The sequence below is a fragment of the Myxocyprinus asiaticus genome, chromosome 44 (genome assembly GCF_019703515.2).
Source record: "Myxocyprinus asiaticus isolate MX2 ecotype Aquarium Trade chromosome 44, UBuf_Myxa_2, whole genome shotgun sequence".
Lineage (NCBI taxonomy): Eukaryota > Metazoa > Chordata > Actinopteri > Cypriniformes > Catostomidae > Myxocyprinus > Myxocyprinus asiaticus.
Window position 1 is genome coordinate 35017911 of NC_059387.1, and position 24002 is coordinate 35041912.

The window sequence follows — 24002 nt, forward strand, 5'->3', positions numbered from 1 at the left end:
CTGTGTGTCTGTCTGCCTGTCCCTGTCTGTCTGTCTGCCTATAGTTCTTTTTATCTGTCTGTAGGTTTGCCAGCCTGTCTGCTTGTCAAGTCAAATCTATCTATCTATCTATCTGGGTGTCTGTCTGTCTGTCTGTCTGTCTATCTATCTACTGTGTCTGGGTGTCTGTCTGTCTGTTTGTCTGCCCATTGTTCTATTTATCTGTCTGTCTACCTGCCCGTCTGTTGGTCTTTCTGTCTGACTGCCTATTGTTCTATTTATCTGTCTGTCTCTCTATGTCTAGTGAAGTCTGTCTGCCTATCTGTCTATCTATCTATCTCTCTGGGTGTCTGTCTGTCTGTTTGTCTGCCCATTGTTCTATTTATCTGTCTGTCTGCCTGCCTGTCTATTGGTCTTTCTGTCTGTCTGCCTATTGTTCTACTTATCTGTCTGCCTCTCTATATGTCTAGTCAAGTCTGTCTGTCTGTGTGTGTCTGCCTATTGTTCTATTTATCTGTCTGTCTGTCTGTCTATCTATAGTATCTATCTATCTGGGTTCTGTCTGTCTATCTTTCTGTCTATCTGTCTAGTCAAGTCTGTCTGTCTTTCTGTCTGCCTATTTTTATACTTATCTGTGGGTCTGTCTGCCTGTCTCTGTCTGTCTGCCTATTGTTCTATTTATCTGTCTGTCTGTCTGTTTGCCTGCCTGTCTGCTTGTCAAGTCAAATCTATCTATCTATCTATCTGTCTGTCTGTCGTTCTATCTATCTATCTATCTATCTATCTGGGTGTCTGTCTGTCTGTTTGTCTGGCCATTGTTCTATTTATCTGTCTGTCTACCTGCCTGTATGTTGGTCTTTCTGTCTGTCTGCCTGTTGTTCTATTTATCTGTCTGTCTATATGTCTAGTCAAGTCTGTCTGTCTGTCTGTCTATCTATCGTTCTGTTTATCTGTCTGTCTGTCTGTCTGTCTGTCTATCTATAGTATCTATCTATCTGGGTGCCTGTGTATCTGTCTAGTCAAGTCTGTCTGTCTTTCTGTCTGCCTATTGTTATACTTATTTGTGTGTCTGTCTGCCTGTATGTCTGCCTATTGTTCTTTTTATCTGTCTGTCTGTCTGTTTGCCTGCCTGTCTGTCTGTCTGTCATTCTATAATTCTACTGTTTGATTCTGTCTCTTGGCCTGGCACTTGTTTAGTTGACATATCTCTCTGCCTGTCTGTATGTTGCTGTCATTTGACTCTGCAGCTATAGCGGTCTAACCATTGTCCCATCAATCTGTCTGTTGATCTGCTTGTCTGTCTCTCAGTCTTGTCTGTCCATCACCAGCTTCAGTAAGGGCCCCAGCACCCCCACAGAAGCCCCGCCCATGCGTACGTACATCCAAACGGATAGAACGGATTTATCCCATGTTTTCCCAGCACATACAGTTTGCTGTATTCTGAGATGAATGCAACCTACAGTATTAGTAACTTTAGGCTTTGAGGCATGTGCAGATCTTTAACAAACACCTCTGCACTGGTCTCTGTGCTCATTCTGCACTGTGATCCCAACTGTGAAACTGTGTGTTTGATAGTTACATGTACAGACGTGTTGTAGCATGTAGCATGCAACGTTTGAAGTGAGTACAAATTTGTACCTCTCAGCACCTTTAAAAAGAAAGCCCTGAAATAATGACATCAATTTCATTTCAACAGAAGGAGTGGCTATGTGTTTTTCATCTTTTTTAATACATTTTAAATCTTAAAAGTCAGCATGGAATCAAATATGACCCTATTTACTTATAATATTAACAAATACTTATGTTCCTGGTGTCATGTTGTTATTCCAAAGAAAGAAAAAAAAATGTCGTAATCTTTTATCAAAATATAATAACTTTCATTTTCGGCTTACATCATCAGCCCCTCCCCTCCAACCACCTTGCTCCATTTTGGTATGTACCGCCCATTTTTCACAATCCAATCAGTTCTGATGAATTAAATCGTGAATATTGTGCTTCACTCACAACAGAAGTACAACAGAAATATGGTTTCATGTTGACTTTAAATGTGTAACATGTTGCTTTTCCCTTCAATGAGTTGATTGAAGATTCAGTAGCATGATGAGTGGTACCAAAACAAGAAACTGCTCCCAAATACAGCACTGAACTGAGTGAAATGAGAGAGAAAAAGAAAACAACAGCTTTGCACTTCAGAATGCTGCATCTAACACTTCCGGTCACCATCCACTCGGCTCGAGAGTCTCTTATTGTTTGATGGTCAAAATGATACGCTGGATTTCAATGTCCATTCTTGTCTTGATGACCAGCAGACCATCAAGGAGCGACTGTCAAACACGCTTGTCATTCATGTCACAGGGGCTGCTGGACTGTCAATGCGCTTCACATTTTTCCCAATGTTTGTCTCATGTCTGTTCCCCCTTGTTCATGAATGTTACCTGTATGATTTCTGATTTCTAAGTTGTTTGATTCATCCTTCTGTCCTTCTATTTTCTCTTCCACTCAGGTACACGTTCACTGGCATTTACACATTTGAGTCGTTGATTAAAATCCTGGCGAGGGGCTTTTGCATCGGGCCGTTCACCTTCCTGAGGGACCCGTGGAACTGGCTGGATTTCAGCGTGATTGTTATGGCGTAAGTTCTTATTCCCATTATGTCAGCCCTTTGACACTTCTATGTGACCCTAAACTGGATTAGACCCTAAACTAGACTCAGTAACACAGCTAGGCCTGGGCAGTGTGATGATATTAACCATGCAACGGAAGAGATTTTTCTATGCCATTTATACAGTGGTAAATATGATATCCTGCTTTATGTTACTTACACATGAGTGCAATGAAGAAACATGGAAACATTGCTAATTTACAATGGTTTCAAACGTGACTCATCCAATCAGTTTTGAGTTTAAGAGATTAGAGATGTAGAGCCAGTGTATATAGTTTTATTATTTTAAGTCTTTTAACTCGAGTGTTATATAATATGAAGCGGTTGTTGCACTGACTTATCATTTGTTTGTTCTGAATAATCAAGAATAAATAGAGAATATATTCAAACTAGATAGGTAAAGTTTGATGGATAAACAGACATATATACACCAATCAGCCACAACATTAAAACCACCTGCCTAATATTGTGTAAGTCCCCCTCATGCCGCCAAAACAGCGCCAACCCGCATCTCAGAATAGCAGATGAGATTATATTCTCACCACAATTGTACAGAGTGGTTATCTGAGTTACCGTAGACTTTGCCAGTTCAAACCAGTCTGGCCATTCTCTGTTGACCTCTCTCATCAACAAGTGTTTCCGTCCACAGAACTGCCCCTCACTAGATGTTTTTTGTTTTTGGCACCATTCGGAGCAAATTCTAGAGACTGTTGTGTGTGAAAATCCCAGGAGATCAGCAGTTACAGAAATACTCAAACCAGCCCATCTGGCACCAACAATCATCCATGCGATTATCTAATCAGCCAATTGTGTGGCAGCAGTGCAGTGCATAAAATCATGCAGATACGGGTCAGGAGCTTCAGTTAATGTTCACATCAACCATCAGAATGGGGAAAAAATGTGATCTCAGTGATTTCGACCGTGGCATGATTGTTGCCTAATACACAATATTAGGCAGGTGCTTTTAATGTTGTGGCTGATCGGTGTATATATATATATATATACATATATACATATATAGAGAGAGAGAGAGAGAGAGAGAGAGAGAGAGAGAGAGAGAGAGGGGGGGGGGAGGGAGAGGGAGAGCAACTTAAAGCAGATCAAAGTCCTTTTGTGGGTTTGTTTACATTTGAATTTTTGAAATTTGGAGTTTGAATTAACGAGCATTCCGTTGACCCATTTAAAAATTTCGTCAATGTAAGTCTTTGGGATTTTTTCTAATTTTTGATGCTGTACAAAAACCGTAAGTTCGATCAGTTAGAAAAGACATAGCACTCTATTCCAGAATAGTCCAAGTTGTACCAAGTTTGGTGGATGTAGCTTGAAAGCTGTAGGAGAGGTTAGTGTGAGAATTATTGGTCTCAGTTTAGGAGTTTCAAAAAACCCTAAACAAAGTTTGTAGAATAACAGTATCTTGGCTTCATCAAGCCAACATAATGAGATGAACAACCTTTCATTTGTAACGGATTTAATTAACTGGATTATCTAAAAATAGGTCATTAACAATAAATAAATAAAATAGTTGAATTTCCAGCAGAAATATACTGCAAAATATACTGGTTTTTTTTGTTTTTTGTTTGTTTTGTTTTTGGTCATACCGTCCAGCCGTCGTCACAGCCAATCTCTAGACCACAGACCTAGAGAGATAATGGAACAATAAACCAGGTGCTGTTATTTCTAATCTTAGCTCTTTGACATGGAAATGATTTGTATATGCATGTCCATATACAGTGTTGGATTAGTTGCTATTAGAGGTTGCGTGTTGGGTAGTGTAACCACTTACCCCGTCCTTGACCCTTATCCCAAACCACATGTTACTATAGCAACAGAGGTGAGCTGATGTGAATGTTTGCTATGGAGTCACAGCATTAAATAATCGAATCATTAAGTGTGCGCTGTTGATATCCAGTCATATCATTTACACCTCAGTTTACTGGACTGTTCAATTTAATTTTTTCTTCCTGGGGAATCAAACTTTTAACTATGTTTTACCAGGTGTTTCATGATCATTCTCTACCCACCCTGTGATCATTACAATTTAGTAGCTTGTTTTTCTCTCTACTGTACCGTTAGCACCATAATATTATTCTCTAATCACCCACAATCCAGTTAAACCGAGTGCTTATCTGTGCTATAGCACCGTGCTGAGAGTATTTAAACAAAATCATCGTTATCTTTTCAGTGCAAACACTAATGGGTGCAATTAATTCCCCTGAGCATGTTCTCCCAACTCTTTCATTTCAGAAATATTATTATTTTTAAGATATGAGTCTTTCACTGCTTTCATATCCAAGAACTTCATTTTTGCCAATTTGATCTTTTGCTCATGACTGTATTCAGGTGATTCTCATGAAACCTGTCAAGAACATTTCCTGGTCATATTTTACTCCAACGACTAAAGAAACAAAGAAATTGTATTTTGCATTTAAAAAATGGCACATAACCTCAAGGGTTCTTTTGTTATTTACATTGTGACATTATTTACATGACATTATGCACATTTCACTCCCCAATTCTCCTTACTACAATGTGAAAAATAAATAAATAAATAAAATAAATAAAATAATATATATATATATATAAAATTATTATTATTATTATTATTTATTTTTTTAAATTGTAAAGTTTTTATGCATCATCATAGTACTCCCATGGTTCTGCATTTTATTTTTAGTCAATTTAATAATAATAATAATAATAATAATAATAATAATAATAATAATAATAAATCATTGTACAACAGCATCACAGCAATGAGAATCATTATTGAAAACGGTGGGAATAGTCAAAGTAAAATGTCCAGAATGCGTAACGGTAATGAGAATTGGTTTGTAAAATATGCTTTTCCTGACAGGTTTTCTGAGAATCAGCCATTCACTCTCATTACAATCATTCTCCTAGTTTAATCTAATTGTTTGAAGGAGTCACTGTCACCTCGACAACACGAAAATAATTCTTGCATCACATCAGCATCATATGGCAACATCCCTGTACCACAGTCACCTAAACACATGTACGATGAGTTTATCGATAAATCACACATTTCCCAGAGCATGCCGATGTTATGTATGTGACCCCTTACCGGAGCTGTGCGGTGATGAAGTGCTTATTTCTCGTTGGCCTTTATGGCTTTATTTCTTGAGCTTTAACACGGCAGCTGTCCTTGAACCGCATGTCTAAACAACATCAGATGGACTCTCGCGCTCCACCACAGCCAATAACTCATGGGGGTACGGGGATGTTGACAGGGACGCAAGCTGCCACTCCTGACTTCATTAAACCGAGACTGATGATTGTGTAACAGATAGAAGTGCTGATAATGCTTACCTGCGAATAACGGGTTCCTATGGAAACAGAATTGCCGCCTTCACATGGTCGACCGCCGTACATCTGAGGCCACGTCCACACAAATACATTTTTGTTTAAAAACACATTCATTTTAAATACGTCTCTATGAAATAAAAGCAACCAAATGACATTATCTCTTAGAATCAACACCAACAACCACGAATGCCTACTTAAAAGGATGGTTCACGCCAAAATGAAAATACTGTCATCGTTTACTCACCTTCATTTCGCACCAAACCCATAAGGCTTTCTTTTTTCCGTGGAACACAAAAGGAGAAACTTGTGTGTAATGTTTATGCTGCTCTTTTCCATATGGACGCTTTTGAGCTCCAAAAATGACCAAAAAAAGTAGTATAAAATATAATATAAGTAGTTCATATGACTTGTGCAGTGTTGGGTGTAATCAGATTAAAAAGTAACTGTATAATGTAATCTAATTACTTTTAAGACAAAAAGTATTGTAATGTGTTACACAGTATACGGTTACTGGCTTTCAATTAAGGTCATTACTTTTAAGTATGTTACTTGGGTTACATTTTTGTTTAGTTTTTTGGAATGCCCAATTCCCAATTCGCTGTTAAGTCCTCATGGTGGCGTAGTGACTCGCCTCATTCCGGGTGGCGGAAGACGAATCTCAGTTGCCTTCGCGTCTGAGACCGTCAATCCAGGCATCTTATCACGTGGCTTGTTGAGCGCGTTACTGCGGAGACGTAGCGCGTGTGGAGGCTTCACGCTATTCTCCACGGCATCCACGCACAACACACCACACACCCCACCGAGAGCGAGAACCACATTATAGCCACCGCGAGGAGGTTACCCCATGTGACTCTACCCTCCCTAGCAACCGGGCCAATTTGGTTGCTTAGGAGACCTGGCTGGAGTCACTCAGCACGCCCTGGATTCGAACTCTGGAGCAGAGGAATCCAGCAACACTTGCAGTGATAAACTTTATTTTATTGTGTTATTTAAAATAAATAACACAAACCGAAACCATTCCCGTTGTTTCCATCCATGCACCTTGGGAGTGAGTAAAGTAGCGCCAGATCTACTTCTACGATAGCATTCCACGAAAAGAAAGAAAGTCGTATGGGTTTGTAATGTGAGCGAGTACATGATGACGGAATTCTCATTTATGGGTGAACTATCCCTTTAAGAGAGTAAAAAGTCAAACGAGCTTGTTTATTTTCATCCTGACATTTCCATTCTGTTCCTTTCTTTCAAGTCTTTCAATTGTTTGTCCTTTTTTTCCATGTAATTTTAATTTGATTCTGCAGGTTTCTAACTGAATTTATAAAAGTAGGCAATCTGCAAGCCCTACGAACATTCAGGGTCCTGCGTGCTTTGAAAACTATTTCCGTAATTCCAGGTAAGCGGTTCCTACACCTGTGCCACAGCTGACAGCTCACAATGTTGCTCAATGTCCAGTCCAGTGGCACAAAAGAAAAACCCCAGAGCCAAACTGCATCCAGTTTATCCTGCATTGTGTTCTCCGACCATCTCTTTCCCAACACCCAAAACAACCCAATGCCCTGCTTCATTCTCCACTGTGTTGTTTGCCTGTTGTTGGTGCTGTTTGTCATGTCTGTGCTCCAATTTTGGCTCATTGCAGATATGTAACTGAGTTTGTGGACCTGGGCAATGTCTCAGCGTTACGGACATTCAGGGTTCTACGAGCACTGAAAACTATATCAGTCATCCCAGGTGAGAGGCCTGCAGTGCAAATGGATGACCAAAAGACCTACTGGACATTTCCGTCACTTCCAAATCACTCTTGGAAACATGGAAATGTGGAATGTAGGAAATGAGACTTTTGAGCTGGGTAACAAGCTAACTGGGTAAATCTCACGTCCGGAAAACCAGTGCCCAGGCGACATTTCACCCAAAATCAAAAAAATGAAAAAATATAAATGAAAAAAAAAAAAAAAAAAAAAATTTAGCATGAAGAAAAATGGTGCTTATTTTAAGGTTAATTTAAGATTTTTACATTGTGCCATTATTTTTATGATTAAAATAAATACAATTAACCACATTTGTCCCGCAATGAGAGAAATGTCCAGACGTTTTAATTTAGAGTTTTTTTGTAATTGCCATAATTCTCAATGGTGATTCCTATTTATTTATTTTTATTTATGCATTAGTGTAATGAGAATTTGGGGAAGAAATGTGCTTAATTGTCATGGAAATGTCACAATAATGCAAACATATCTTAACAGTTGTAAAAAAATTATAATAATAAGCTTCAATTTATTTTTTGTGCAAGAGTCTTTTTTCTTTCTTTTGATTTTGGAATGAAAACATTTTGACATGAAACACGCTTTTGACAGGTTTCATGAGATTTGCAAAATTATATATATTAAAAAAAAATTCTAATTTTATAATATTGATTTATTACAGTAATAGCAAAACCTGTTTGAGGGCAACAACAATTTATAAGGATCTAATCTTCCTGTTGAAAAAACAAAACAAAACATAAACCAGCCTGAGGTATTTTGCTGGTCTAAGATGGTTTATGCAATTTTAGCTGGACTCCCAGCCTGATCATCAGACAAGTGTCCAAAACCCCTATAAAACCATCAAACCAGACCAGCTTGACCAGTGAAAACAAACTTGTTGGCCAGTTAAGATCAGTAAACCACCTTAGGCTGGTTTAAGCAGTTTTATTCGACAGTTTTGAACAATATTCATTGCAGTTGTCCAAATACAGCCACCCTTTCTCCTGAGTATCATTACAGCTGTTAACATTAGATGCTGAAGTGGCTAACAAAGAACCTGCAGGTGCAAGTTTGTTGTATAGTAGGTCAATGGCACACAAGACGGCTCAGGTTTCTGTTACCTGTCAGCTCAGGCTTCAGTTAACTCACTCAAAGTCTCATTGGACCGTACTAGTTAACATGTAACAGGCATGGGTAGCTGTAGAGGTACATGACTTTGCATGTTAAGGCAAAAAGCATGAACAACAGAAGCTTCTTATGGAATGAGACCACCCAAAAAACACAATCCACATACACACACATAATACATACAGTATATATTATGGAGGGCTAGAAAGGAAATATATTATTGTAAATCAGAATATACATTTATAAATATTTCTAAATCTGAAAATATTATTGTAAATCAGAATAGAGTTATACATTTGCATATATAATTGTACATCTGAAAATATAGTTATAAGAATATAGTCGGAAATCTGAATATATAATTGTAAATCAGAATATATAGTTAACAAATTTGCATAAATAATTGTAAATCTGAATATATAGTTATAAATCAGAATATATAGTAAGAAATCTGAATATATAATTGTAAATCAGAATATATAGTTATAAATCAGAATATATAGTCAGAAATCTGAATATATGATTGAAATCAGAATATATAGTTATAAATCTGAATATATAGTCAGAAATCTGAATATATAATTGAAATCAGAATATATAGCTATAAATCTGAATATATAGTCAGAAATCTGAATATATAATTGTAAATCAGAATATATAGTCAGAAATCTGAATATATGATTGAAATCAGAATATATAGTTATAAATCTAAATATATAGTCAGAAATCTGAATATATAATTGTAAATCAGAATAAATAGTTATAAATCAGAATATATAGTCAGAAATCTGAATATATAATTGAAATCAGAATATATAGCTATAAATCTGAATATATAGTCAGAAATCTGAATATATGATTGAAATCAGAATATATAGTTATAAATCAGAATATATAGTCAGAAATCTGAATATATGATTGAAATCAGAATATATAGTTATAAATCAGAATATATAATTGTAAATCAGAATAAATAGTTATATGGTAAATCTGCATATATATATAATTATACATCAGAATATAAAGTCAAACATTGGAATATCTAATTGTAAATCAGAGTATACAGTTATAAATCTGCATATATAATTGTAAATCTGAAGATATAGTTTTAAAGAGTTGCAAATTTGTATATATAGTCCGAATATATACAGTAAATATACATCTGAATATATAGTTTATATACTGCTGTTGTAAATCTATATATATATATTCTAAATATATTGTTTTAAGTCTAAATATAAAGCATCTATAGATATATTTAGGATTCATAAAGTTGTATTCGGATTTATAACTGTTTATTCAGAATGTATACACTAATTTGGCACCCCATAATATATATATACTGTATACACACACACACACACACACACTTCACAATTAGAGGTGCACAATAAGCTGGCCATATTGGGCTTAATATATAAGTCACCCAAATATTAACTTCTTGTTTTTAAAACTGCATAAAATATTATCAAGCATTTCACGAGAAACCTCTGGCTCTTTCCATCGAAGATTCTGTTGCAATCTGTCACACTGTGTGTGCTTACAGCACTCACAAATGTTTGTAAAGACAGACGTAGATGTTGTGTGCTGTGTTTGGATGCCTAAAAATAACATGTTTTACTCATTAGAGTAAAAGAGTAAAACTGAGCATGTAATAATCATTAAAACTGTTCTGAAATCACTATCACTTACAATTAGAGTTTAGCATTATCTTCTGCTTGTACCATTTTTGAATTGTCTGTGTTTGTTGCTCAGGTCTGAAGACCATTGTTGGCGCTCTGATTCAGTCAGTCAAGAAGCTCGCAGACGTCATGATCCTCACGGTCTTCTGTCTCAGTGTTTTCGCTCTCATTGGCCTGCAGCTCTTCATGGGAAACCTGAGGCAAAAATGCGTCCGCAGCACCGCACACTGTCTCAACACCACGCTACCTTCATTCAACAACAGCACTTTCTTCTGCAATAACAAAACCTGGTCCTCACTGGAGGATTTCATGACCAATGAAGGTCAGTACATACATGTAGAGTTCTGACATGGTCTGGCTTTACTGTGGTCTTCTCCAAGTAGAAAATCTTGTTGCACAAATGGTGCCGGACGAGTTGCTCACTTAGGATTAGGAATTGGTTTAAATCACTATGAGCAATAGTTACAGTGATTGTTGCTTTAGCAAACACCACTAATTAACAACTTTATTTTTAACTGTTTTACAATTTGTCACCTCCATGATATGTACTTCCAATTTATGTAGAGCTCTCCAAAATCTTTAAATCCCCCTGTAAATCCCTGGATGACCGAGCAACTGCTTGACTTCTCCAGACCATAAAAGTGGTGCATGCTAATCAGTTATGCATCGCAAAGCCCTGTTGTCGTGTGTTTTAGTGAAGCAAGTTAAGCAACCCTAACATAAAAGTACTTTGACGGTGCATTGGTATGCAGTAGACTACTGATGGCATTAGATTGTAATCCTATAGTACTTTACTATACTCTATATAATGTCTATATACTGGATATATTCTTACTAAATAGTACTTTATGTACTACTTTATTTATAAAAAAGTTTTCATTATATTATATCTGTTGCTATGACAAAATTAGCTTTAACTGTAAGCGAATATAACCATATGTGGGTGGGGCTTAACCCGGAAGTACAAAACTAAATGAAAGGCCAATTTGAAATGTAACTATTCCATTTATAGTTTCCATATAGCAAATATGCCCTGTATAAATCATGACCAAAGTTCAGCCATGCAACTGTGTAGGACAAGCTGATAGGTTCTTTGACTTGTGATCTGTTAGCAAGTCGGCTCGCTCACATGTGACATGTTAAGCCACTCGGCTCGCATGGCATAAGCTGATTGGTCCTCTGATTTGTTATCGGGTAGCCAATTAACTGGCATCTCTCTCTTTGTCTAACATTCAAATGGATCAGTTTTGCAGTTAAACTGTTTTTTTTACAGCACACTGTGAGAGTTTATCTCTGAAAATGCTATTTGCTCAGGTGGTTGCTGGGGTTTCCTTCTACCAGCTTGCATGGTAAGGTCTGCTTTGGCCATGACACATAGAAATGCGTCTTAAGAAACCTCAGCCAATCTGGCTGGCTCACATTGCTATTTTAGGTCATTAGATTAAATAAATTCACACATAGCTGGGCTTAGTCACTAGTTAAATAATCTCTGGGCTTTCCTGGCACCAGAGGCACATTAACACACAGGCTTACACGGACTGAAGCCCTTGGGGTTGTGGGCCCCTTCTCACGGTGTCCGCAACCCCATTTCCCCCCGTCTACGTTTGTGGGAGTAGCACATCTAAACGCTTTCAGCGAAAGACGTTGTTGTAAACACGGAGACTGTGCACAGTAATCTTTCAATAATTCAACGGGCCAGAGTGAATTATTCCACTTATACCATGGTTACATCATTCAGGGCTTTTTATCAAGACATTTTCTGGTTTTCGTCCTTAAAACGCGTGGAACTACTTTCTTCAGCCATGGATTCAGCGTCTAGCTTTGATACAGCTCAAGCCTTCGTTGCTAGTTCAAAAACATCACTTTAGAACTAGTAACAGAGGATACGCTGCCTTGGAACAACAAGGTAGTGCATGTGCATTTGTATGTGCATGTGTGTGAGCGGGAGAAAGAGAGAAACAGAGAGATACGTGTGGAATTATCTGTGTTTGAAGCGACTCTCGTCAGGAATAACATTGCTTCAAATTGCCAAGATGTAAGCTTAAGTGTATTTATCAGCAGCAGCGAGTGTCGCCATTCTTGTATATAACGTTTCCATTGCTAAACAACTGTTTACAATCCCACTGAGTCGTGGGGGTGCACTGACTTTGATCCCGAGACAGCTTGTGTGAGAGGGAAAGAGAGGGTGAGGGGGAGCGCGACGGGGCTTTCCACTGTGGCTATGGGAGGTGGATTAGGGCGAAATACATTGAAACATTAAAAGCTGCCCATATTAAAGGTTATTTCTTATAATATAGAAACTGTTGTATTGATCGAGTCGCGGGGGTGCGGCTCTGTTTGTTGGTTGCGACTCAGGTCGCTATGTGTGTGCGCGTATGTGTGCTAACGTGTGGGTGAAACGATAGAAAAAGAAAGGGAGTGCAAGGTGCTTTCCAACTAAAATGGTTATAAATGGATGGAATTATAGACATTATTTGTCATTCTTATCCGATGTGCTATACCAGTGTCTCTGTTTTATTTCATTATTTTGCTGTTGTAGCCTGTAATGCTCTTTGAAATAACTGAAATAATTTGGCGAAGTGATATGGAACTGTTATGAGGTCAAGATTTGGAACTACTTTGTAGAATAAAATAAAAAACGTAAGATATTTATTTTATTTTGTTTTATTTTGTTATAGATTACTCAGTTCAAATTGATGTAATTTTGTTATGAAATTTAAATGTGTAAATGCATATTGATCATAATGTTGCATTTGAATGCTGTCAGATGAACTGACATCTAAGATGAGATTTAGTCTTATTTTTGGTTGGTCTCATTTTATTAGAATAGCAATTAGGACAGTGCTGGCACTCAGTAAATTGACCTGCAGTATATGGATGTAGGACACAGACTGAAATAGACAGATGTGTTCTTCTGATGTGCTTTGTCACGGTATGCTAATCATTAAAATGTCCAAAACACAGAGAACAAAGGCCGTTTTAAATGTTTCCAGTGCAATCTCTTACTTAATTTCAAATATTGTAATTGTCATGATAACTGCTATTAAATGAGGTCAGGAACTCTAACCTGTGATGGACATAAGTGAGTTATCAGCATTTATTATCAATAGTCCCTGAATGCATTCTTGGATTGCCTTCTCTGCGAGGATACAGAACATGTGATGCTGCTTTAGAAGTGGGCCAAAAGAAGATGTGGAGCGTATACTTATGATGCCATAAAATGCAGCCTACATAGTCAGCTCTCTAGGTTGTGGTGAATAAGTTCAGGCCGATAACCTTTGCTGCATATCTCTGAGCAGTCCGGTCCACACAGGAGAAATGTTTAAGGTTATGCTGAAACAAGGAATGCTGACAGCTGGACAGTAAGATCAGGGCGCTCAGCCAAACATGACGGGTGGCGTTTTCCCCTGCGCTCCCCTCTGTCTCTCAGCGCCACTCAAGCCTGGAGAGCTGGAAAAGAGTGAGCGAACGACAGCATCAAAATGAGATGAGATTAAATGGAGGGCTCTGTCCGCCTGGAGAGAGTATATGAATCCAAACTTAAGGCTGTTTTACTTGTGATCTCTGAGTCTCTCTCTTTTGCCAGGTTAAAAACAGCCACAACATCTCCATAAAGTTATTTTTTCCTTGCTTAATCATAAGCATGTTGATGTATCTGTTATATCTGAGGTATAACACATTGCAGGGCATAACAAGCAAAGTGCTGATCTTACAAGAAATGTTCAATTTAACGTTCAAGTTATTGATCTTCATGTGTGCTGGGTAACAATTAACACTGTACAATGAAATTCATACTTTGCGTGTCCATCTGATGTTTGGAAGTTACTTATGCCTTTAATAGGAAAAGAAAATAATAGAATTAAAAACTAATAGCAAATATATAATTTCTGAACACATTGCGCACCCAAAGTAAATTTTTTTAAAGTGCAAATACTACATCATGGAGTTGTGTGCAATATATATACACAGTTTTCTGTTTTTAAACATTCTAAATGTTTTGATTCATTCAACACATGAAAATGATGAAAAGTGTGTTTAACAATTCAAAGCTCATGAGGATTTGCTTGATTTTTTAAATCTAAAATTATATTATTATTATAATTTTTGTATTTCCAGATAACTATTTCAAAGTGGAAGGAGCCAAGGACGCCTTGATATGTGGCAACGCAAGTGATGCTGGGTAAGTAAACATCAGATTTCTTACGGTCATGAAAAAATTGGAAATATCAGGGAATTTTAAATGGTGATTTGCAGACCTGGAAAAGTCATGGAAATGTGTAAAACAATACGCAGGAAATTGTTGGTGCCAGATGGGCTGGTTTGAGTATTTCTGTAACTGCTGATCTCCTGGGATTTTCACACACAACAGTCTCTAGAATTTACTCAGAATGGTGCCAAAAACAAAAAAACATCCAGTGAGCGGCAGTTCTGTGGACGGAAACACCTTGTTGATGAGAGAGGTCAACAGAGAATGGTCAGACTGTCACGGTCCTGTCACTCTGTCAGTCTGGGTTTTTGTGTGGCAGGACCGTGATATCATCGTTCTACATGTGTCTTGTGTTTAGTTTTCCTTCTTTGTGTGAGCGCACTGCTTTGGTTGTGATTTCCCTGCCGTGTGCTCCTCGGTTGGTCTCATGTTTCATGTTCGGAGCATGGTGTCTGGATCCTGACTTTTCTGTCTGGTTCGGTTTTGGTTTGTGTTGGGATCCGGACACACATGCACCATGTTCTGTCTGTTATAGGCGTGAGTGCATTGCGCTTATGTCATCTTGAAGGCATGCACTCACGTCAATCATTTATGTCTGTCTCTTACGACCACGGACGTGCTGCGTGTTGCTCTCCTGTTGTGCTGTGCGCCCGGGTCGCAAGCTGTCTTTGGTCTGAGGTGTCAGATTTGTGTGTGGCCGAGCTCTCACACAGGTGTCCTGTCTTGTTTTTGTCGCCTGTTGCATGCATTGCGTGGTGTTTGCCTCACTATGTACGCTCAGGCTTTGTCTAGTGTGAGAATACGTGGCATTACTTTGTTAGCGTTGCCGTGCATTCTCTCATCTTATCTGTCGGTTGGCATGAGCGCATGTTGCCTGTTGTCTTGGCGATATGCTCTCGTGCCATTCGGGTGTCTGTGTCTTATGAGAATACATGGCTTTGTTTTGTTCTGTATTGCCACATGTCTCTCAATCTTGCATCATACCCTGCCTCCTTGTTTGCCCATTATTAGTTTATTAGTCACACCTGCCCTGTCTGTTAATTTGTTTGATTTCCTTCCCTATTTTAGTCTCCTCATGTGTGCTGTCCAGTGCCAGTTCGTCTCGTTTTGTGTCCATGTCGGTGTTGTTCTTGTCCCTGATCCTAGTCGGTTTCGGTCGGTCTTGTACCCAGCTCGTCCGCCCCAGCCCAGCTTCAGTGGGCTTCAAGTCTGGATTGTGTTTTTCCCCTATAGGGTAGTTTTTTTTTAGTTTTGTTTATTTGTATAAATAAACCCTTTTGTTTTTTCACTTTGCATTTGGGTCCTGACGCTCTGCAAATCTTGTGACACAGACTGGTTTGAACTGACAAAGTCTACAGTAACTCAGTTAACCACTCTGTACAATTGTGATGAGAAGAATATCATCTCATCTGCTATTCTGAGATGCAGGTTGACATTGTTTTGGCGGCACGAGGGGGACCTACACAATATTAGGTGGTTTTAATGTTGTGGCTGATCGGTATATATAAATGTGTATAATCTATTAATATGAGCTACAGGAAAAAAAAAAAAAAAGGTGTGGAAACCCTGAAGCATACAGTATGCAATTGAGGTGCATTGTGGTCAGATTATGACGCTTTTTGCTACTGATCTTGAAAGCAAATACATTAAAAATGGCAACAATGCTTTGTCATGATTCCGGTCAGCCGGATTTATATTTAGAAAAGGCCCTTAAAGTGTAATGTACAGCTGTTATAAAGGCCATGGCAGGTGTAAGAGCTGCTGAGCAGTCAGTGTTGATTGTGACTAAAGTAAATATAGTTGTGGGTCTCTCTGACACAGCAGAACTGCATGTGCACGTATGAGTCAGTGGCCTTGACTAAATCCCCCAGCATCCCATTCAAGAGCAACCAGACAGATGCCCAATCTTCCTCTTTTTTTGGCTGCTCCCATTAGGGGTTGCCACAGAGGACCATCCGTGATCCGCATATTTGACTTGGCACAGGTTTTATGCCGGATGCCCTTTCTGATGCAACCCCTAGTGGCTAGGGGACTCTCACTCACACCTACGGGGCAATTGAGAGTCTCCAATTTATTTAACCTGCATGTTTTTGGACTTGTGGGGGAAACCAGAGCACCCAGAGGAAACCCACACAAACACGGAGAGAACATGCAAACTCCACACAAAAAGGCCCAGTTGAGCCGGGACTCGAACCCGGGACCTTTTTAACCAGACAGACACCCAATAAACCTCTTAAATTCAAGAGTGAACTGCCCCTGAATGGCACATTTCCGGTCCATTCTTGAAATTTTGACCATTTTAATTGTTTGAGGGTTCAAGAAATGACACGAGATGGATTTGAACTCTAGTCACCTGTTTAAGTAGCACCACGTACTGTGTCGAAATGTGCGTTTCCTGCCAGGCCACATCTCTGATGGAGTATCCAAATGATACAATTATTAACCTTGTTTTAAATCAACTATGACAGGTGGTTGAATAATAAGAGGGTGTGTCATGAATGCAGAAGGCAGGACCCAAATGCAGAGTTGAAAATAAGGGAATTTTTTATATACAAAAATAAATAAATAAACAAACTAAAACTCCCACAAGGGGGAAATACAATAAACACAAACAACACTAAGTAAAAATACAATGTAGGAGGGAAATGGGGAACCAGGACCGACTGGACCGAAGAGGGATGGGAGCAAAGACAGGACCAACACACAACACCAACTGAAACAAACCAACAGACTGACCGAATACACAAGCACACAAAACGGGAAACAAGACGAACTGGCACTGGACAGAAAACACGAGGAGACTAAAATAGGGAGAGATTTCAACAGGTTAAAAAGACAGGGCAGGTGTGACTAATAAACCTAATAATGGGCAAACAAGGAGGCGGGGTATGACGTAAGACAAAGAGACACGCGGTGATAAAGAAACAAAACAAAGCCACGTGCTCTCACAAGACAACAAAACACCCGTATGGCATGAGCGCACATCGCCAAGACAATAAGGCAATATACGCCCATGCCAACTGACAAACAAGACGAGAGAATGCGTAGCAACAGCAAGTAAAGCGATGCCACGCATTCTCACACTAAATGAAGCCCGAGCGTACATCGTGAGGCAAACGCCACGTGATGCATGCAACAGGCGGCAAAAACAAGACAGGACACTTGTGCGAAAGTTCGGCCACACACACACACCCGACAACCTCAGACCGAAGTGACTGAACCTCAGCACAACATGAAGACAGCTTGTGACCCAGGCACACAGCACAAAGTGAGCGTAACACGCGGTTGCGAGAGACAGACATAGATTATTGACGTGAGTGCATGCCACCAAGTAGACAGGCGCAATGCACTCATGCCAATACAGGACAAGACATGGAACATGAGTGTCCGGATCCTGACACCAAAACTGAAAAGTAACCAGACAGAAGGGTCAGGATCCAGATACCATGCTCCAGACATGAAACAAGACCGACCGAAAACACCAGACAGACACGGGCGATAATGTCACGGTCCTGTCAGACAAAAACCCAGAGTGACAGGACTGTGACAGGTTTGGTGACATCAGCCGAAAAGGAAAGTCATTTCAGAGGCCTTAAATTAAAGTTATTACATTTTGATAAAAGATTTAAGATCAATATTTTTCTGTTTACAATGTGCACCATTTATTTGTTCACAATAAGACATTTTGCTGAGTGAAACAGTATATTCATTTAGAAAAAATGTAAGCTGGGATTATTTGTTGCGGAGTTATTACACTTTAATAAAAGAATACACTAGGGGTCTGGGTAGCTCAGCGAGTATTGACGCTGACTACCACCCCTGGAGTCGCGAGTTTGAATCCAGGGTGTGCTGAGCGACTCCAGCCAGGTCTCCTAAGCAACCAAATTGGCCCGGTTGCTAGGGAGGGTAGAGTCACATGGGGTAACCTCCTCGTGGTCGTGATTAGTGGTTCTCGCTCTCAGTGGGGCGTGTGGTAATTTGTGTGTGGATCGTGGAGAGTAGCATGAGCCTCCACATGCTGTGAGTCTCCGCGGTGTCATGCACAATGAGTCACGTGATAAAATGCGCAGATTGACGGTCTCAGAAGCAGAGGCAACTGAGACTCCACCACCCGGTTTGAGGTGAGTAACCGCGCCACCACAAGGACCTACTAAGTAGTGGGAATTGGGCATTCAAAATTGGGAGAAAAGGGGATAAAAAAAAGAATACACTGCTAAAATAATTTTCTTATCGAATATTTTTTTGTCTTTTTTCCAGTGAAAAAAATCAAAACATTCTTAAAACAAGATACATTTACTTGAGAAGCAAAATGACAATATATTTTGTTTGGTTTTCAGATAAATCTAACTTAATTTGGTGGGGTTTATGCTTAAAACAAGAAAAAAAATCTTATTAAAATATCATTTATTTTTTAGTGATTTTGAGATATTGTTACCGGAAAATAAGACAAAAATACTCAGTAAGAGAAGGATTTTTTTTGCAGTGTACGAAGGCAAACATTTCTCTTTAGAATAACATGCACAGATGAATCGTTTACATTAAGAACTGGAATGTGTATTATAAATAGAGTATAGTTTAATTTCATATTGACTCCGGCCACTACCACACTAATGTGTTTTAGTTTGAAAACTCAGTTTACGCCTCTCATCCACACAAGAACGAGGCTTTCCTTCACCGAAAACAGAGCCGTTCGAAAACACTGTGATGTGATGATGTTAGGAAACTGAGTTTTCAAACAAAACACAAATAGAGTGGATGAGGAGTTTAAGTAGCTTAAATGAAATATATAAAGCTAGAATCCAGAATGATCTATATTTCCCCTTCTTCACACCTCTGTCATGGAAAGAAACACCTTGCTAAATGCAATGTTGCTGAGAGGAATGTCACAGCATGTGTTTGTGTGTGATTGTGTATGGCAGCTGCCCTGTGCATTAGTGCATTCAAGTGTCTGTTCTTCAGGGATCTGTACAGTATGTGCTCATGACACGGTCATATCTCCACTTACATAAACTCTTCCCGCGGGCACCGTAACAACTCAATGATAAACATGTGGTACAGCAAACTAACTTCAATAAATGAGAGCCATGGCATCTTATTGTCTCTTAAACTCCATCGGTTCTTTCAAGATGAGAATATAAACTACATTTTCACATTTTACACTGAATATGTGAGTAGTACTTCAAAACTCAGTGTCATGATGCTACTGTGGTTACCAGGGCATTGCTATTCCGTTGCTAAGGCCTTCTAAGCAGAGGTGTATAGTACTTAAGATTTTGAATATTTCGACTTTACTCGAGTAAACTTTAAAGTTTCTCATATATTTCTCCTGTACTGTTACACATACTGTTCACAAATCTGAATCAAAATCATCTGGAACCCCAGACAGACTGTTTAATTTGACTATTAATTAATTTCATAAATTTTTGGGGTGTAGACATTAAAAACGTTTTACAATACTGATCAAGTTATGTGCATTAACTTTTGTTCAAATCTCCCACCTTTTCTGGAGAACTTAATTTGTGTTGGCTAAAATTTAGCAGTTCACTGAAAAAAAAAAATTATAATAATTTTGAGTATTTTTTGTCTTGTTTTCCAGTAAAAAAAATATTAAAATTTTTTTTAAAACAAGATACATTTATTTTGTTGTTTAAAAAAAAAAATATATATATATATATATATATATATATATATATATATATATATATATATATATATATATATATATATATATATATTTTTTTTTTTTTTTTTTTTTTTTTTAAGAGAAATTCAACAAAACATTTTATGTAACATTTACGCTTTTATAAAATTATATATATATATATATATATATATATATATATATATATATATATATATTTTTTTTTTATATAAGCATAAATGTTACAGATGTTACAATGTTACATTAGGGATGTGCTTGAAGCCGAATACCTTCGAATACCTTATTTGGAAAGGCACAAATAATGACTTAAAAACAAATAATGAATTCATCCGAATAATAGAATTTTTTTTCGGAAGAGGGACTATCCTACTAGCACAGTCATAAAGTGATAAAAATGTTTTTAAATAAAATTACAACGAAATTATGAGTCTGCGTGAAGCCAGTATTACTACACTGTAAACCTTATGAATGAAAATGCACATGATGTGATTTCAAGTTCAGATCGGATGGCCGCAGTCTCCGTTTGCAGTCTCCTTTAATTGTGCGCATCTTAGAAATCTAAGCTTGTCAAAAGTCAAATTAACTAAGATACTATCATACACATTTCCCACTTCTTAAAATGCCTGTTTGTTAACACATTAACACCACGTTTCACACAATTCACACTTATTCCCAAAAAAGTTTAAATGCTCCACAGAGATTTAAATACTTCATAGAGTGTAAATCTATTCAGAATATTCCTGCGCACGGAAGATTGCGGAGAAACAAAAATATGCACTTTTTTTTCTCTTCTATAAATATAGAGGTTCTCTTGTCATTTATTCCACTGCATTTATCTAATTCTGCACATTAATAATTATGTCCTCCACATTATGTTAAAATATGTGCACACAAAATAAGTGTATATACTGTACGTCCTGATAGATTTACAGTGCTTTCACCTGTTTGTAGGCACTATTAATTTATTCTCATTTATTTTTATCTTTGTATTTTTTTAATATTCACTACAAAATTTCACAATTGCTTGACGCCTCGTGTTGTTTTACATGCACACTGCACAGACATAAACAGAAATTCGGTTTCAGCAGATATTAATGTCATAATCAACTTCATCTGGTAAGAAACAATTAAGAATATATTATTAATAATAATAATAATAATAATAATTATTATTATTATTATTATTATTATTCATGTATTATTATTATTATTGATATTATTATTATTATTATTATTATTATTATTGATATTATTTTTATTATAATTGTTGTTATTATTATTGCTATTATTATTGGTATTATTATTATTATTATTATTATTATTATTATTATTGCTTGTAATTGTTATTAGTATTGCTATTATTATTAATGTTGCTGTCTGTGTGATATTTATGGGTAAATGGATAAGTTTAACCAAAATAGTGCAGGATGAGCAAACCTCACCAACAGTGAAAAAATTAAGCTTAGAAACAGTTTTATTCTGTATACAATTACAAAACATCTATTTCGTAACATATAACTTTGTGAGAGGAAGTAGCTCATGAGACAGACGCTAATGGACCTTGAAATTATTACCTTTCTGAAGCTCCTAGAATTTCACTTAAAGATTTGCCATTTTGCAGCATCTAAAGTAAGATTCCAAGCATATTGAAAGAAAGAATTTCATTGCTGGTAGATCCCCTTGTTCTACGAGAATCAAAAGATATAACATTATTATTATTATTATTATTATTATTTCAAAATCCAGAGCTCTTTTGTTACAGTATATATTGAATACACACTGGAAAGCCTGAGACATTCTCTTTGAGTTATTGGACTGCGTCTGTGAATGTCTTGCTGTCTCATGGTCCACTGATGTGAATTACGACGCGGTCTGTAGATGTTGATTGTAACATCCGACTAAAGCCTGAAAGAGACAAAGGAGCGATCCGTGTGTCTTCTGCTGTGATAACAGGCTTCAATCAGACCCTTGTTCACCTCAGATAAAACAGCCCATGGAAACTGAGACAGGCAATCGATTATGAATCATGCCTGTTAAACAGTTGCCGGTTTTTCACCTGTTTACGACGGTCATCTAGTTTCACTGAACAAAATATTTTAACTATCGGCATTAAAAATCATTTGAATAATTGCTGTACATTTACACTAAATGTAACCAATAAAACCACGATGATGATATTGATGATTTAAAAATGTTGCTTTGGTTTAAGTAATGGATCGCTCCGAAATGAGTTGAATACACCATCAGAGTGATTTTAAAAATACGGATCAAATACAGATCGTGGCCTGCACCACCAAAACGTCACGGTTCATAATGAGAGTAATGCAGATCCAAAGAGTCGAAGGCATTTTTTAACGATTTGATCTATGATCCGGCCAGGGGCACGTTTCACATACAATGACGTAACTCACTGCTTAACTACTAAAGATGATGCATTGTTGGAGAAATTAACTAGCTTGTTACAACTGTTTCCCGAAACCGTAGTAATTATGTAACAATTCAGGCTGAGGAAACCTCCAGCTTGATGTACTTCCCTCCCTTCCTGGAGGGGAGGTGTTGCCCTTCCGGCCATCCTTCTGCCGGCAGGTCTTCCCCGCCTCCTTGGATCCTGGGAGAGATGAGGGGAGGGAGAGGGAAAGAGTCCTGGCTCGCTGGTCCCGAACATGCTGTCCACTGGTCCTCAGCCACTCCGTCACCTGGCGGACAGCAGCGGCTCCTCTGCCCCCTAGTGGACTGCAGCAGGTCGTCCGTCCCCTGGCGGCCGGCAACGGCTCCTCCACTTCCTGGCGGACCCCATCGACCCCTCCGTCACCTGGCAGACGGCAGTGGCTCATCTGCCCCCTGGTGGACGGCAGCAGGTCCTCCATCCCCTGGTAGCCGGCAATGGCTCCTCCACTTCCTGGCGGACCCCATCAACCCCTCCGTCACCAGGCAGACGGCAGCAGCTCCTCTGCCCCCTAGTGGACTGCAGCAGGTCCTCCATCCCCTGGCGGCCGGCAACGGCTCCTCCGCTTTCTGGCAGACGCCATCAACCCCTCCGTCCCCTGGTGGACAGCAGCGGCCCCTCTGCCCTCTGGCGGACGGCAGCAGCGAGTCCTCTCAGACAGTGTGCTCTTCCTCCTTCCCAGGTTCAGGCACTAAATGTAAAAGACCTCTCTGTTCGCTTGTGAAAGGAGGAAGCTGGGACCTGGCTGAGCAGTCAACATAAAGTTTTAATGATACAAATGAACTTCAACATAACATAAAAACACAGTCAAACATAACTCTGTGTGTGTCTCTGTCTCACTGGTGTCTCCGGCACCCCTTTATCTCTCTCTCCTGCTGATTAGATAACTCGGCGCCGGCCATGCACCCTCACGGCCCAGCCACGTCCTCCTCCTCATCACAACCAGAAAGTCGTTTAATGCTACAAAATTGGCATGCACTGTGTAATGCAATAGATACATTGGTTTCCCTGTACATCAGACTTAAGTGTTCCCCCGATGCACTTGAGTATGCTGTGATATGATAGGTGTGGGTGAGAAACAGAACAATATTTAAGTCCTTTTTTTACTCTAAATCTCCACTTTCACTTTTACATCTGAAAGTCACATGAGGTGCCTGTTTAGTTTCCCTTTCACAT

The 24002-nt window shown here is 38.5% G+C and overlaps 1 protein-coding gene across 1 annotated transcript in view; it reads left to right on the forward strand.

Annotated features, from left to right (window-relative positions):
* The window catches only part of LOC127434613 (sodium channel protein type 4 subunit alpha-like), a 175406-nt gene that overhangs the window by 48089 nt on the left and 103315 nt on the right, over positions 1 to 24002 (forward strand). Inside the window, exons 5-8 of the mRNA XM_051687455.1 lie at positions 2483 to 2611; positions 7599 to 7690; positions 10585 to 10833; positions 14628 to 14691. Of these exons, the coding sequence (XP_051543415.1) occupies positions 2483 to 2611; positions 7599 to 7690; positions 10585 to 10833; positions 14628 to 14691 (534 nt within the window). The remainder of the gene's footprint in view (positions 1 to 2482; positions 2612 to 7598; positions 7691 to 10584; positions 10834 to 14627; positions 14692 to 24002) is intronic.